The 17,208-nt window shown below is 35.8% G+C and overlaps 1 protein-coding gene across 2 annotated transcripts; it reads left to right on the top strand.

Annotated features, from left to right (window-relative positions):
• The first annotated feature begins 1,549 nt into the window (after window positions 1-1,549).
• Window positions 1,550-16,223, top strand: LOC137400029 (protein Wnt-7a-like). Of its 2 annotated transcripts, none has more exons than XM_068086337.1 (4): window positions 1,550-1,813; window positions 3,465-3,697; window positions 12,700-12,971; window positions 14,862-16,223. In XM_068086337.1, exons 1-4 carry the CDS (start codon window positions 1,734-1,736, stop codon window positions 15,342-15,344), a joined length of 1,068 nt encoding a protein of 355 aa, XP_067942438.1. In that variant the 5' UTR covers window positions 1,550-1,733; the 3' UTR covers window positions 15,345-16,223. The 2 variants fall into 2 exon arrangements, with proteins under 2 accessions (XP_067942438.1, XP_067942447.1); XM_068086346.1 differs by lacking the exon at window positions 1,550-1,813 and adding an exon at window positions 2,025-2,060.
• Window positions 16,224-17,208: the final 985 nt, after the last annotated feature.

The raw sequence follows: 17,208 nt of genomic DNA on the forward strand, positions 1-17,208 counted from the left end.
AAAAATGCAAGAGTTAATTTCTAGTTTTCAGAGGGAGTGTATCACTTTGATGTGGCGAGTACTCACCTGCCTCAGCTCTTCAACCTAGTCATTACATTTCCCACAATATTTCATTCACTCTCTATTCTTCTCTCTATTAACCCTTTTATGAATTATGGAGTGCTTGCTTATTAATAGCCCTGTATAACATGGACCTTATATAGTTTTTAAAGAGGTGAAAACATCCGAATTTGGTTGAAGGACAGCCACTCTCTGTATATGTGTTCATATCTAATCACATACTCCCAATGTGATGTCTGTATATCTCATATGCATTCTACAACTCGTATTCGTGTATGCTCATATACTCGCAAAAACATGTTGTTATAGCTCGTCGCGTGCTTACAACAAAAGTATCCATTTCTAATCACATGCGCACGACAACATGGTGTCATGCTGGCTGCCCCTTTTACTAGACACTTGGAGATCTTCAGGACTTTCAATAGGGCCTTTGAGTGTTGCAAATTATTGCCTCGGGCAAGTCTGCTAAGATAAAAGCATATCTTGGGTCGTCAGCGAGACATCCTAAAATGACAAATCCGCATATATCTAGTTTCATACAAATATGCTTTAGATAAACTGGTGACAAATTTGAATAGATAATTAATTACTTAGAGTATAGTAAGCTGACAGGGTTTTATGTACCATATATTTACTTACATCGGTTTCAATATACAAACCTGAGGTTTGAATATCGAAACCTGCAAGTTTATTGTCTATCAAGGTTAGTGTCTAAGTTCAGATGTGCTTACTGATTCCGCTACAGCAGCTACTCGCTATGGCATTATTGGAACATACGCCGCTGCAACAATTATAGCGAGTTCATATGGCAGTATGATGCAATAGCTGCAACTGTCTTCACAGATTATATTTCTCCCTATTCTTTTTTATTTGTAAAAATTATTTTAACCAATATACCGAGATTAAAACCCATATACATAGACATAGACATCTTTGTTTACTTTAACGTAATTAATTAGAAAAAAAATACAATCAATAAAGATTGTCTTTTTTTCAATAGTAACTAAAACCCTAAACTTCTGGTTCCTTATATATTAGCTTTAGTTCTCTTGGCCTTTCAAATGCTTTTGGCTTGAGTGTTATTTGTAATGTTTGAAGCGTGTAACAACCAACCACTGCAGACATGTAATGCTACACCAGGTTTCAAAATTTGTACTTAAGTTTTAAGTCGATCGCTAGCTTATACGACAGCAATATCGGAGAGGAATATATTGTGTAGGTCTTGTGTATGTGGCTCGTTTGACAAGCATACACAAAAATAGACGGCTGTTAGCAGTTAGCTACAGTTTGATTACAATCAAAACTAAGAACATAAATGATCCTGGAATAGGAATGTTTGTAAAGAACACTGTAAGACAATGCTTATTCTATTCCAAGAAAAGGACTAATTATACAATGAAAGAATTCTACTATGTAGCAATTATAATTAAAAATGATTTCTCACAAATCACTAGTCCTAGATTGCAGTAAACAGATGAAAGGCAAGCCATGGTCTAGCATGCTCTGTTGGCCGCGCGCAAGCTCGACAGGATATATTATAGCTCAGAGACCGAGTGACATCGAAAATTTTTTGGTGAAATAGATATTTGACGCGATCTATTGTGAGGGCAGTTGATAAAGCAGTCATGTTTGTGAATTAGAAGGACAATAAAAGGAATCACGCGTGTTGAAAGATGGCGACTCCAAGGATCTCTAGGGCACTTTTAATAGCTTCAACTTTGGTTTTATTGTCAACTTCCTTCAATCAGATCTTGTAAGTAAGCTAAGAATACACTTAAGGAGTCAGATTTCTCTCACTTTGCCTCTTCTTGATCGAGTTGCTGCAGTCGTCCACGCTGGCCACAAATTACTCGTGGTATTTGCTGGTCTTAGATCTGTTAGCCACCGCTTTTAAACCAGTGGCTCTCCTAAGTTGATTAGCTTTTGTCTTCTTTTAAACAAATTTATTCCTGAAGCATGCTTTGTAATGTTGGTATGCTGACGCTGGTGGCAGCATTTCTGTGAGTATATTCAACTTTTGATACCTTCATTTCATTTCATTGCCTAATTTTATGTAGGTAAGTGTCACAAGTAGACATAGCTTGTCTGCTAACTCGATATGTAACTTAACATTGTACACTGTTAACATTTAACAGTGGAGTGCATAATTTTATACAACGCTTTAAATGATAAATTTAACATTGATGAGCTGATAGTTGATAATACATTTATAGTCGGAGTTTGTTTAGCATCTTTAGAAATTCTGAAGTTTGCTACGAGCCAAATATCTCTGATCTATTCTAATTTTTGTTGGCAGAGACACTGCACCACCTTGTTTCGGATGTTAGAATAATCTAAATGCTAAATCTTGCTAACGAATTACATTACTCGCTATTCTGCCTCGTCAAATAATCAGTCTCTCAAGAAGGGTGCTAGCAGTACACAACTTAATGTATAACATTTGTATAAAGTGCAAAATATTGCCAGGAACCAGAAATTCTGATGGTGCAAAAGAGTAGGTATGATCTCTTTACGTGTTCGTTTGATAAGACAGCCTCAAGTACTCAAAATATTGCTGCAAGTTAGCACACAACATGAACCAATATGTCACGATCAACCACTGTCACAATCTAATAATTGTGACAGAATAAAACTCAATCAACTGCAACAATAATTGTTAGCTGATCGATAATAATACTACAATAATAATAATACAATAAACTATGTTATATACTCTGATTTTAATTTCTAGCACAAAAAAGCGAGCAAATATGTTATGAGTGCAGTTTAATTTTACCCTGAAGCTTTTTTAATGATTTTAAACTAATTTTAATTGGAGTTGTACTTGAGCGATTTTAGGAGAAGAACAACCTTGTTAATAAGTAGTTTGAATTATAATTTCACCTGAGCAATTTCCGCATACAAACAGATACGCTGCAATAATTATTGTTGTTACCGCTGTTAGATCAAGACACGCTCATAATTGTATCACTGAAGTAATTTGTGTATCAAGGTTGCATCTATGTATACCAAGGGTACCTCTATTTATAAGGTGACTATCCGTTTCTATGTTTATGAGAGTTGTATCTATGCACACTACAGCCACATTTATGTAGAATGAAATTGTTTTATGTAACTCATAATCTGTTCAATTTCAGTGAATTTTGATTAAAATTTTTTACAAATACTATTGTTGTAGTTTGCTTGTTCACAAATACAATTGTTTACCAAACTATGGAAATTTAATATTTATATAATATATATAATATATAATTTAGATCTAAATTTAATATTCTTTTTTGTATTATTTGATCATAGATTCTAACAGTGCAAAGACAAATATCGCCATAGTTACTCTCTGTAAGCCCACTTTTGAGTTTGAGTTTTGAGGCATGTTGATGAACAATCTTAGCTATTTATTTTAGCGTTTCGACGGCTGTTGCAACACTGGAGGCGAGTGTGATCTGCAATAACATAGCGGGGTTAGTGCCAAAGCAGCAGTCAATATGTAATAGCCGTCCAGATGCTATGGTCTCAATAGGGGAGGGGGCCGAGAGGGCCCTCACCGAGTGCCAACACCAGTTCAAGAATATGAGATGGAATTGCTCTCTTGATAAGGATTTTACCAGTCTGCAGCTCGGAACAAATCTTAAAGTTGGTGAGTGTATACAAATTTAATAGCCTCAGCTCCAACCTTCACATTTACATGGATTACTTATTCCAGTTATGGAGGTCATGCTGAACCCATCAATGCAGAGCAATATGTAACTAAGATCAAACCACTAGTAATGTGGTACCTACAATGACCTCTTGGCTGTTGATAATTTAGTAAAAAGAAATATATTTAGCTCTATGGTTAAAAAACTCGATATTATTTTAGACCATTATGCTGAATCTTTGAGTCTTTCAACTCACTCGTAATCTTTGCAAAACTCACAATCTTTGCAACTCCCTTGTAAAGAGAAGGATACTGGAAGCTTTTGTTTAACATTTTAATTCTTTCATACAGTATTGCTCACGAAAGAGGGCTGGTCAATTCACCGCACCTCATCTTCAACTGAGGGGCAAGTGATTTCACCATGGCTGTGTGGTAGCTGTTTAGTTAGCAATACAAATAAACACACAAGTGCCAGTTAAAATTGAACCAATTCAATACTTTCACTAGTCAGTTTGAATCAAAATAACTGAGTAAAACTAAATCACAAAAGCAGTTATCAAAAAATTTGTTTTATTGAGTTTATTCCAGTTTTACCGTCAGTGTGCTTCAGAGCAAAAAAGAAAATCAACATAAGCTGGGAGAGGAAATGGGAGACAACTTGATCATATCATTTTTGACCAAAAGACATTTTTATCGCTCAATTTTTTTTCCATAGCAAAAACAAGATATAACATTTGCCAAGACAAATAAGACAAAAGTGTTATACAGCAACCACGAGGGTGTTGAGTCAAAATTTGTTTGGCTTGTAAACTGCCGAAAAGGTTACAAATTTATTGTGTACAGAAACAAAAGAAAGCACTTGATCTGCAGGCAGTCACCTTCCTGTGGTCCACTCTATTCTTCTTGAAAGTGTGCCAGCTACTCTCCTGCCGCAAGCTAAAGTTACAAGCCAACCAAGTTATTGTACATCCTTTAAGTTAGTCAATGTACAACTACTGTTTATACAATTGATTCTAAATTTGCTGCCAAAGAATGAAATTCAAAATAGTTGTTAAAATCTGTACGCTTCATTCGCATCTACATGTATATTTTGCATCAAATTGCTAATTATACTCTGGTACTCTGACAATACGAGAAACAGCATTATTACTATTATGTACAAGTCATACCATGTAGTTGATAAAAATAATATACAATTTATAACCTATATAGGAAAATACTGCAGGTAAAAGCTGTGTATGCAGCCTCTATCAAAGTTTTCAGCCAATTCCTGCTGATAAAACCATGTAAAGTTTGCTAAAGCAAATTTCAAAATCTTCTCTCTTTCAACAGAGGAAATGAAAAGGCAGAAAAATATGCTCGCATTAGATTTTATTGCTGGTTGTGATGAAACAGCGAGAATATAACAGGCTGTTTGGGCTCTCAGTTTCAAGCAAGTACGGTTGTTCTTTGTCTCTGTGAAACCTTACCCAATAAAAACATTTTTTCATCGCTCAGTGATTCTACTCAAAGCATTCCAGAGTTTTGTGGTTATTACAAAACAGTCTAACCATAAATGGCAACGCTGTTTTACTGTTTCAGTAATTAGCCTCCACTTACAATAGAAAAAGAGGTAAGTAACCTGGCCAAGCAAAATAAATTCTATAACAAACATATTTGTTTAAATAAAATGAATAAGACAATAAAATTGTTGTTATTAACATAATTCTGTAGAATGAGTAGCCTCATTTATAAATTCCATGTTTTTTCCGGAGACTGTATGGCAGCTAGTATGTCACTCCACATCCATTGCGGATTGGAGACTGTATGGCGGCTGGTATGTCACTCCACATCCATTGCGGATCGGCTCTGATATCCATAGGTGAACAATAACCGTCTGTACTCCCTTAGCTAAGTGCAAACATTTCATTCACCTCAGAAGTTTCTGAATAGGAGGAAAAATAATTTTATCTCACCAAATCTTCTCAATTGTTACATAGACAGGATCAATATTGATCCGCTCTCAAATATGACAATACGGTGGGAGGTGATACCTGATTGTGTTATTTAACTCTCAGTGAAACGCTCGCTCGTATTACACGATTGTAGCTACATGTAAGTGCTACAGCTGGTGTATACAAGCTAAGTAAAAGGGCTCATTCAATTATAAGCTTTGATTTAACACAAAAAACTAGCAAATGAGATTGTAAAAATAACCGATATTCTGTCAAGCAATCTTGCTTGAATTGATTAAAAAACGTGTTTAGTCAATAATGATCAGTTAACCCTTGATATAAAATAGTTCCAGATAGAATAAAATTATAAAACATTTAGTACACATTTTGCAACTTTTAAGATAATGCTATTATGAAATGACAAATGCATCCAAACACTCTTGCTGAAAACCATGTTTGCATTTTCTCCGCTGTATTTAACGCTTTTTTATCTTATATATGATAAAGAAGATTCCCACCCTCGAAATCTAAGTACATCTTTGACGATTCTGAACATGAGATAAAACAATTTTATCATCCTAAATCTGATCCGCTTGATTCTCAGCATTAGAAGACGTCAACTTTTATCCGGTGCGAGAATAACACAATGAGATTATGAGATCTCATTGTGTTATGTGATCTTTTCAATTCAAGCTTCTCAAACTAATCATTCGAGGAGGCCGAATAGATACATGCAATAATAGAAACTTTAACCAATAATTTTAACAAAAGACGTTTTCAAATGTTTCCTGTCGTTCATTTACTTATAAAAATTCTAAGCCAATAGGAAGTTTCATTTTGTACAAGTTGAGTTTAGGACAAACCTGTTAGAGATTCATTACTCTAGGCTAATGTAATCGCTGTCGTCGTAGCAAACTTTGGTCCAAATGAATTGTCAACAAGAAATTTTATGTGAGAATGTCGTGAAAGTTTAAAGTATCACTGATAGCATGCGACGAATTTAAAACACACTGCGATGAGAGAAAACTCGGGGTATTAGCAAGATGGAAACAAGTAAAGTAATTTGAGTATGAATATAGTTTTTATCTATGTTTATTTTTGCAACTTTATAGCACTCTAAATGGGTTTGAGCTGTTTTACCATGAATAAAAGCACCTGTCCTATCATAATATCTCTTAGCATTGAGATCTACACAAATCTTTTAAACTTTCCGTTCTATTCTTCGGCTCAACGCTTGTTTTAGCCCAAAACCTTTAATTTCCGTTGAAGTCTAGATTCTTGAATGGTTGTTGTAGCCTAGGCTCTTCCAGTGTTCCTTGTAGCCTGGGCTCTTTCACAGCCACTAGGCTGACTTTATCTTAGTATTGACACAAAAAGCCCATTTCCTCAATGTAATATTTCCTTTTGTTACTATGGCAATATGTTGAAGAGTTTGATTAAAATATGGCAGTTGAAGTCCATTTATTTTTCTATAATTTTTATTTGCCCGGAATCTTAGAGACTTAGACCCATTCTCCTTCTCACCTTCTTGTGACCTACCATTTTGACATATCAAATTTTTTGCTAAAGCTCAATGAACTAATACAATTATTCTTGTGTATCATGAGTATGCTATTGCAGCAGTATAATTGACATGAGTGTGCTATGGCAGCAGTATTACTGACATGAGTATGTTATGACAGCAGTATTACTGACATGAGTGTGCTATGGCAGCAGTATTACTGACATGAGTATGCTACGGCAGCAGTATTACTGACATGAGTGTGCTACGGCAGCAGTATTACTGACATGAGTGTGCTATGGCAGCAGTATTACTGGCATGAGTATGCTATGGCAGCAGTATTATTGACATGAGCATGCTACGGCAGCAGTATTACTGACATGAGTGTGCTACGGCAGCAGTATTACTGACATTAGTGTGCTATGGCAGCAGTATTACTGACATGAGTATGCTACGGCGGCAGTATTACTGACATGAGTGTGCTACGGCAGCAGTATTACTGACATGAGTGTGCTATGGCAGCAGTATTACTGACATGAGTATGCTACGGCAGCAGTATTACTGACATGAGTGTGCTATGGCAGCAGTATTACTGACATGAGTGTGCTATGACAATGCGTATTACTGACATGAGTATGCTATGACAGCAGTATTATTGATATGAGCATGCTACGGCAGCAGTATTACTGACATGAGTGTGCTATGACAGCAGTATTACTGATATGAGTGTGCTATGACAGCAGTATTACTGACATGAGTATGCTATGACAGCAGTATTACTCAGATGCTACTGCTTAGAAAAGCTTGAGCTCAACTTGTATATACCTCTTCCAATGCTACATTTAGATGAAAAAACACAAATGGTAAATATTATAATACGTTGAATGAAATATTGATCTCATTTCTTTTATTTTTCTCGTTAAACTTAATTAACTTTAACATGAATATGTCCAGCACACTTCACTAGCTGATCAGAAACCAACATATTTTTTAATTCACCAAAAATAGAGACAAATTGTCACAGTACTTTCGAGTCCTCACAATCTACTCATATGTTTTGCTAGACTCTCTAACCAGACCCGTTACATATTTGAGTTGATAGGGAAATGTTATAGAGAGATATTATATGAATTACAGATGAATTTCGTGGTCATATGACACGTGAGACTATCGCTAGCTGGCCCTCTGCTGTACTAGTGTCAATTTCTCACATGGCCTTATTGTAACCTGCACCAGCTCACGGCTCCCCTATTCTTACCAGCATGTCAGAATTATGAATGCTGATAAAAATCACCCTGACAATTCTTTCTCAAGTTCACGCTGGTTTATTAATCAGATAGTTGCAATGAGTAGTGACTCAAGAGCTTTATGAATTGCCATACGGACACTTCAAGTGTCAGCCAAGTAGACACTCTGCGCAGGTTGGTGCGACGCCGCGTCATGCTGTAACTCAACTACACTCAACCCAACTACACTAATTTAGATTTAATGGTTCAAATTGAGCAGTAAAACGGCTGTTGGAGACAAGCAGGGTCTGAATATGTGCCTGATATGAAAGTATTGTTCGAATATGTCAGCGGGTACATAAATCCCTTCTCAATAGCATCTTACATGGACAGAGACTGGTCTATGAGACTGGTCGTTGGTTTTAAAAAAAAAATCTTATCGATATGTAAACTTTATTTTAGACTAAAACTTATCTGGAAATTCAAATGTTTCTTCACCACAATTCTGTTTTGCTGATTCCGTTGTCTAAATGTCTTTGTTCAAACAAAGGGGCCTCACGAGTCACACCATGAAATAAAATTGTAGTGAAAATATTTTTTACTTAGCAGACAAGTTTTAGTCTAAACAGTTACTCCAATTAATACTATTAGTGTAGCATTCTTTTATAGCTTTGGATTTTACCTTATCTTCTTTATGTTGAGTCATAGAATTGCTTTTAAACATAAACGTAGGACAGCCAACTATTTATACGAGCCTTTATTTTTTACTTTAGCATGCTTTTGGCTGTCCTTCTTTGGAATAGCTCAAATAAAAAGTTCTGACACGAAGAGTTTGCTAGCCAGTCTTTTGCAAATAAAATACTACACCCTCCGTTTAGTTTGATAAAATTTAATTATAATATTAAATCTATTTAAGTGGCTCAATAAACTGCTAAATACAAAAAATTCAAATACATGCTGGTATTTCCCGTTGTTTGGCAATAAAATGATGATAAAATTATGCTGGGGGGGGGGGGCATGGAAGGCTGATAACCAATCATACATGTATCTATATATAGACACTATTATACATGTGCTTATAGACACTATTGCTTCTTGACAGCTGAACCAAGTGGCTAGATTTGGTAGAACATCTGGCAAGTATCAGCCAATCGTAGTGGCTGTTAGGAGTCTGTATTGGTACGCTCTCTTTTAGTTAAAACAACAGATAAAAGCCCCGTTGCTCTAGACAGCCACATATGCATGACATAATGCAGTCGCTGTGCTTTTTGTTTTTGTTACGTTTTCATAAACAATGTTACAATCAGTCTGCAGACTGACATCTCTTACTATGGCCATCAGAATTAATTATTACATAACTATAAACCTGCCAACACCTTGTTATCACTTAGTTTGGTCTCAGGAAGCTGTAACCGAAACTTCTCATAGCTGCATCAATATTGGGATTACAAAGCAGTTGTGCGTCTGTGTGCCGATATAAACAGCTAAGTGACGAGCATGAATGAGAAAGAAACATAATTTTGTGATGTGTTAAGGTTACTGTCACCAGTAACAGCTGCTGGAAGCCTATTTCTTATTTTGGTACTGGTATGTAGTGGCGATACAAAAATATGCAACCGTGACAAACTACAATGTCCATATTTTCATAGTTTTGCCCAGTTTTTGGTGGTGTAAAGCTTGGCATAACTGAAAAAATTATTAAAAATTATTTTGTTTGTTATATTTTGCGAGTAAGATATAACTTGTGAAGCACTAAATTTGTTTCTTCAAAGCGAAGTATTTTTTCAATGCTCATTTGTGAGCAATGGAGGCCTTAATGTTAAAAATATCCTACTGGTTGTAAGCTATTATCTGTATAAACTTTTGCAGAAGGTTTTGAATTTATCCATTATAAAGGATGATTATTTTTTTAAAGGTGAAATATAAATTAAAGCTATATTTTGTTTAATTACAGAGTACTAATGTAATTTCTAAAAAGTTATACAGTTTATTTTTATACAACTGAGGCATTGTCATTTTATGCATTCAGAATTAGTAGCACAGGTTATGACATCATCACTGCCCAAGCTTCTTGCAGCCATTTAATCTACTGAGCAAGCACTGACAAATGATTTTAATTATAAATATAGTGTTTTTGTGTTACTGCTGTAAAAATTCTGATCAAGTACAGTTTTCACATCAACAACTTTTAAAAAGAAGGCTTTTAAATACACAGTAAACTTTTTAAAACTTCACGTTTTAAAATTATAATGTTTTTCATTTTATAGCAGCTATCAATGTCAGCAAAAACATAGAAAAACTTTAACCAGCAACACTTTGTAATTTTCAATGTCAAGCAGTCACCTATATTGATGAGAATAATATTATGGCTATGTTAGATGGCATTGAACTGCCATAAGAAAAAGAAACTTGTGTGAAATTCACAATAGCAGAAATGATTCTAATCCAAACATTGGAACGTCTTTTTTTACAAAGAAATATTGAAGCTCTCTGATGCCATTATCATTAACTCAGCGTACTCCTTGTATGACAATATTGCTCTACTATGCTGAGGCAGACAACCTGCTAACTGTGTCAGTTGAACAACCACCTGCTAACTGTGTCAGATGAACAACCACCCACTTTATGACTAACTCAAGGTTAACAAATCTTCAGAAGCGAGTAATAAAATTTTGACGCTTATTTTTTTGCGTTTATGCTTAGGAAGGCCCTCGCGCTTCCTTTGTTATTTCTTCCAATGCTTACACAGTTAACCCTCATTTGTTCAAACTAATACAGATTGGGCCATATTTGGACCGTGAAAAAGTCTGGACATTGAAAATATATAAATTAGGAACTAGCAAGGAAGCAAAGAGCAGACGCCGCTAAGAGTAGCCACATGATCAGTCAGCTCTGTTACCCTTGCTTGTATAACAGTTGCTGTAACGCTCTACTTCAACTCATGTACGGCTCCGGAGGGCCCTTACTATTGCCAGCCAATGAGAGCGCGGCTCACCGAGTTTAGGCCCTTTCTATTGTTTGCTTTATAGTTATGCAGCTGGTTTTTACTGGCCAAATAAACAGATTCGAGTGTTTGCTAGAAGCTACCTTTTCTTTCATTTAATATTCCTGTCAGCATTACCATGTTATGCAAACAATAAAATGAGTAAAGAGTGTGTATCAATCAATGTATATTTTTAATGTTAATATCGCTAACTCATCACAGATTACAATTCTCTTCCGGTATATACATTAGGAACTAACAACCATCTTTCCAATGTTTAAACTAAAACTTTAATGCAAGTGAAGCTATACGCGTTACAATCATACTTGAGGAATACTAGTTTTGTCTCAATTTAAAACAGATAATATAGTCATTTTTATTCAATGGTAATACATGTATATGCTTTCTGTTATATAGTAATTGCTATTTTACACGCTGTAAAAAATTTGCAATTGAAACTTGTTATGTTATGTCTGACTTTTAAATCCCTCTACCACTATAATAGTCACACATAATAATATTTTGTTTAATTTGGATAAAAATTCTGAGTTAGGAAGCACTACTTTAGCTGTTTGAAGTTGCGAATGGGCACATTAGAATCATTCATCCTAGGATGTATGGATTTGTCTTTTCCGTTAACTCCTTACAACTGGTAAATAACAGATATCATACTGGAAATTTTGTAATTCGATTTTAAAATATACTACAAACTTTCTTAACATGTAAATCAGCCAGTTTCCAAGTTTCATTGATGCTAAAAAAACCAATACAGTCGACCCTCATTCGTTCAAAATGATACAGATTGGCTGACAATGTCCGGATATTGAAAATCGAGTACTGTACAGTACATTAAACAGCCTATATTGTTGCACATATATACTCTTAGGCTAAAATATGGTACAATATGCATATACAGTATACATGAGTAAGATATGGTTATACCTGCGATAGGGTACAATATAACTTTAATAGGAGTAATAATAACAAATGAAAATTACAGTACTGCACTCTGGCAAGAAACTCTTGCGGACACGTTGCTTGCGTCGTCTGTCGTGAGAGCCACCTATCTGTTAAAGCTGTCATTCATGGGAGAAACACGGCCGCATCGGATAATCATTCAATTGGGTGTTTGGAGTCCGACAGTCGCTGTTTACATGAGCTTCATAATACACTTGTTTATAGTAAGAAAATAGTCAGCATATGAGCTTCAATATGTATACAGAGAGGAATATAGCAGGCTAAATACTTGGTCTGTCCATGTTATACTATAATTTCCCATTGCCACTATCTAAATAATGCTGAATGCAATGCATTGTGCATTATGCAAATGAGTGCAAATAATTTACATGTAATTACAGGCAGCAGGGAGGCGGGCTTTGCTCTTTCCATCAGGTCTGCCGGCATCTCACATGGTATAACACAGGCGTGCAGCAATGGCAGGCTCAAGGGATGCAGCTGTGACAAAAGCAAAGTAGAAGGTGCCTTATCCGATGAGGGGTGGCAGTGGGGTGGCTGCTCAGCTGATGTGGAATACGGAACCGAATTCGCTCGAGTCTTTGTCGACGCTGGCGAAGATAAGGAGACTGCTCGCTCACTCATGAATCTGCATAACAACAGAGCTGGCAGAAAGGTGAGATATCGCATAGAGGATACCAACATATTGATAGCAGCAAAATGACAAGTGTCAGCAGGTGGTCTAATGCATTGAGAGATGATGATGGTCATAGCCTATAATCGGAAAAAATGAATGCTTTCCAAGAAATTAGGGCTAGTTGATAAAAGGGCACAGTGGTAACAATAATCAATGCGACCTTGAATGGCAGCAATATATGATGCGCTTGTTCGATAGAAGTCAATATATAGTAAAGGGGAGATAATGCTAGGAATTGCTCTAGTTATATAACATTACATGCAGTTATATGTAGTTACAGTTCTACCTTGTTAGGTACAATTATATACCGTTATATATATATATATTTACATTATCAATGTACAGTCATATGTAGATATAAAAATTATATACAATTGTATGTGACCGTATATAGTTAGATAAAGCTGAAGACAGTTTTATACAGTTATGAAGAATTATATACAACTAGATACCGTTTCATTCAGTTATACATAGTTCCATATAGGTATTTCATACAACTTACATACAACAGTTATATCAAGGTTACAATCAACTCTAAACAATTAGATCTAGTTACAAAAAGCTGTGTTCAGTATCTGTATATACAGTTATATATAGATATTGTTTATGTATGCTATGTATACTCAGCTATATACAGTGGCAAATAGTTATATACATACTATTAAATACAGTTGTATACATTTCTACTCAATTATAAACAACTATAAACAGCGACATATAGCCACGCACAAGTATATCCAGATATATACAGATATATCCAGATATATACAGTTATAAACAAATAATACTAAGCATAGCGTACTCCACACAACAATGATGATAATAATAGTGATATTTTGTACTTACCTTTTTCAGCTACTAATATTTTTTGCTTGGTGTAATATTTATTCATATACCTAGACACACAGGTAGTACATAGACACACGGATAGCACATAGACACACAGATAGCACATAGACACACGGATAGTATATAGACACACGGATAGCACATAGACACACGAATAGCACATAGACACACGGATTGCATATAGACACACGGATAGCACATAGACACACGGATAGCACATAGACACACGGATAGCACATAGACACACGGATAGCACATAGTCACACGGATAGTATATAGACACACGGATAGCACATAGACACACGAATAGCACATAGACACACGGATAGCATATAGACCCACGGATAGCACATAGACACACGGATAGCACATAGACACATGGATAGCACATAGACACACGGATAGCACATAGACACACGGATAGCACATAGTCACACGGATAGCACGTAGACACACGGATAGCACATAGACACACGGATAGTACATAGACAGATGGGTAGCACATAGACACACGGATAACACATAGACACACAGATAGCACATAGTTACACGGATGGCATGCTGGTTCTAAGTGAATAATCTTTTGGCACTTAGGAACAATTAATATCCCTGCGATGTTACTTCAGCCTTAAAATAATAACTTGAACTTGAAATTATCTCCCATTTCTTATAAACATGTTTGCTTGAGCAATGCTTATGAAAGCTAATTAATGAATGTGTGTTCACTCTATTTTGTAGTTGAAATTCATAAACATCTATTCACCAAAAGAAGATAGTTTTATGAATGGGGTTAAATCCCTGAACTTTTGGTATTTCTAGTTTGTCTGAAAAAGGCGCTATTAAATATAGAGCCTTCTTGAAATTCTAGAGCAGATAATTCTACTGTATTAGCTGGGCGGTGGTTTTGTAAATTACACATGAACAAGTGAAGTCAGTGCCGTAGTAGGGTGAGACATATGGGAAGGAGTGAGAACTGTTATAGTAGAAGACAGAAATTGCATATGTTGATAATTGTTGTAGTTGCTGAGAAAACTGGTAGAGATAGAGTGCAAATGCCATGGCCCATCAGGCTCATGCGCTCTCAAGACATGCTGGATGAAGCTACCTCTTTTCCGAAAAGTAGGTGACACACTGATGAAACGATACTATCGAGCAAAAAAGGTCAAATCGGTTCAGCTAATGAAACACAGACAGTCTCTCAAACTGTACCGAACTCGACGTGACAGCGAAGACTCTCGACCTAGAAAAGCTGATCTTGTTTTTCTAGAAGATTCACCAAATTATTGCGAATATGATAAAAATGCTGGATCATTAGGTACACAAGGCAGACTCTGCAACAAAACATCGAAAGAAGCTGACAGCTGCAACGTATTATGCTGCGGTCGAGGATACAACACCCACGAGCATGTGCGGAAATGGCAATGTGACTGCGTGTTTCATTGGTGCTGTCATGTGACTTGCAAGGAATGCCAAGAGAAGACAGAGATCTATAGCTGCAAGTGATCAACGATATTATATCAAAGAAGATTGCTATTACAATGTGCTAATGTTACATAGAGCTCACACCAATAACAATCCCATGCCAATGCTCTCTCCTTCAAGCAACGAAGGTATATAGTCAGCGGAACTGTATAAATACGTACTCTTTGCGCTGGGTTCCGGGACCCAAAATATGTGCAGGGTAATATCAGTGTATCGTAACACAGTTTAATAGGGTTAGCTGTTTGCCGAGGTGGCATACGTTGAACAAATGGAATTAAAATTAATTGTTACCTCTAAAAAATTATAATTGTAGGACAGCAGTTAGGAACAAGCTATAGAGGTTGATGTATTTGCCTTTGTTAGTCTTCTTAGCCAATCGAGTAGTGGTTGACATGACAATCGCAAATGAAATTCTGCGTTTTATGGAAGCTTAGTTTTTCTTAGTTTGTTTTATCTTGTGATATTTTCATTTTATTAATCATTTTTATAAAGTTATCAGCAGTAAACAATGTTAATTGTTAATATATATGGGAAAACATCAAACAGCAAAATATCAATTTCCGTAAATCATAGTCATATAGAAATCAGAAGTTGTGTCATATTTGCCCAGTGCAGAACAAAGCAGAATTTCTGGATAGAGGTAGTTTATGTTGTTTCGTCTTTTCATTTTATTGTTAAAGTGATTAAAGTGACTAAAGAGCATTCATGAAGGTGTCTAATGATTATTTATTGTAATGCAGCCCAAGTCACTGACATACTTGCATAGCGGTTTTTATTCTTGTTTAGATTGTTGTATTTCCATGACGGTGCGAGCAAAGATTGTGACAAAGTTTTTAGTTGTGAAAGAATGGTTCAGCGATGTCTAAGCTATGCGTGTATTTTTTTCTTATTTATAATAAACAGCTAAAAATTGAGTTTTAAATCCTGTTAGATAATCTGTTTAACATCCTTCAGGTGCCTTTAAATCATCAGCAGTAAAGACATAATGTAGCGCTGCGGCATTATCGGTATAATTTATTTCTTTAGCAGACCTCAGGCTATTATTTATTCCCAATATCACATTATTCGAGAGATGAAGTACAGCGTAACATCTAAAAATACAGTAAGATTTGAACTATAAATACTAACAAAATGATAACAGAGGGATACTGTAAATATTGATAGACTATAATTAAATTCTTGTGTACTACAACAAAAGTTATTCTCAAAAGCTTTGTATAGAGTGAAATGGTAAGCTGTTGAAGCATTAGTTAATGCTAGCTAGCATGCATTAGTTGATGTTACCTAGCATACAATAGCTAATGTTAGCTAGCATGCCTTAGTTGATGCAAGCTAACAGCATTACTTGATACTGCCTAGCAAGCATAAAGCTGCTTCCTGCCAGTGGGGGTCACACTGTGGCTAGGCTTCTAGTTAATCAGTCAGAATCAATGATATGTTGGAACTTACACAGGCAATGCTTCAGCACTAAAGTACAAAATTATATAATAAGCCCATTTATTTACCCTTTTCCAAAGTTTCCTGTTGCACGTGCTCTTTCAAACGGAACATAGCCAACAGCTCACAAATAAAATTTGTTTGTGTCTTGAGAACCCAACAAATTGTACTCGTTTTTACATTTTTGGCTCAGTTGCCTGTGTTGACTTAACTAGGTACATATGCAACCAGCAAACACGTGGTTACCCACAAAGCAACAATTAGCAACATCTGGGCTTTCAAAGTAGAGTTGTTTACACCATAACAATACTGAATGCATGGGAGCGCAACTGACATCGATAATAAGGGAAATATAACCTGGTAGTGCAGCTTGACAGATCGAAAGAGCAATAAAGGTTGCAAGATGAGCATTTAGCCACTCCTTTTAAAGTTGGCTGACAAGAGCTGC

The sequence above is a fragment of the Watersipora subatra genome, chromosome 1 (genome assembly GCF_963576615.1).
Source record: "Watersipora subatra chromosome 1, tzWatSuba1.1, whole genome shotgun sequence".
In the NCBI taxonomy this organism is placed as follows: Eukaryota; Metazoa; Bryozoa; class Gymnolaemata; order Cheilostomatida; family Watersiporidae; genus Watersipora; species Watersipora subatra.

Coding starts and splice junctions, on each gene's coding strand:
- LOC137400029 (XM_068086337.1), top strand. CDS start 1,734: ATGGCGACTCCAAGGATCTCTAGGGCACTTTTAATAGCTTCAACTTTG. Junction 1,814..3,464: donor ACTTCCTTCAATCAGATCTT/GTAAGTAAGCTA, acceptor TATTTATTTTAG/CGTTTCGACGGCTGTTGCAA. Junction 12,972..14,861: donor ACAACAGAGCTGGCAGAAAG/GTGAGATATCGC, acceptor TAATTGTTGTAG/TTGCTGAGAAAACTGGTAGA.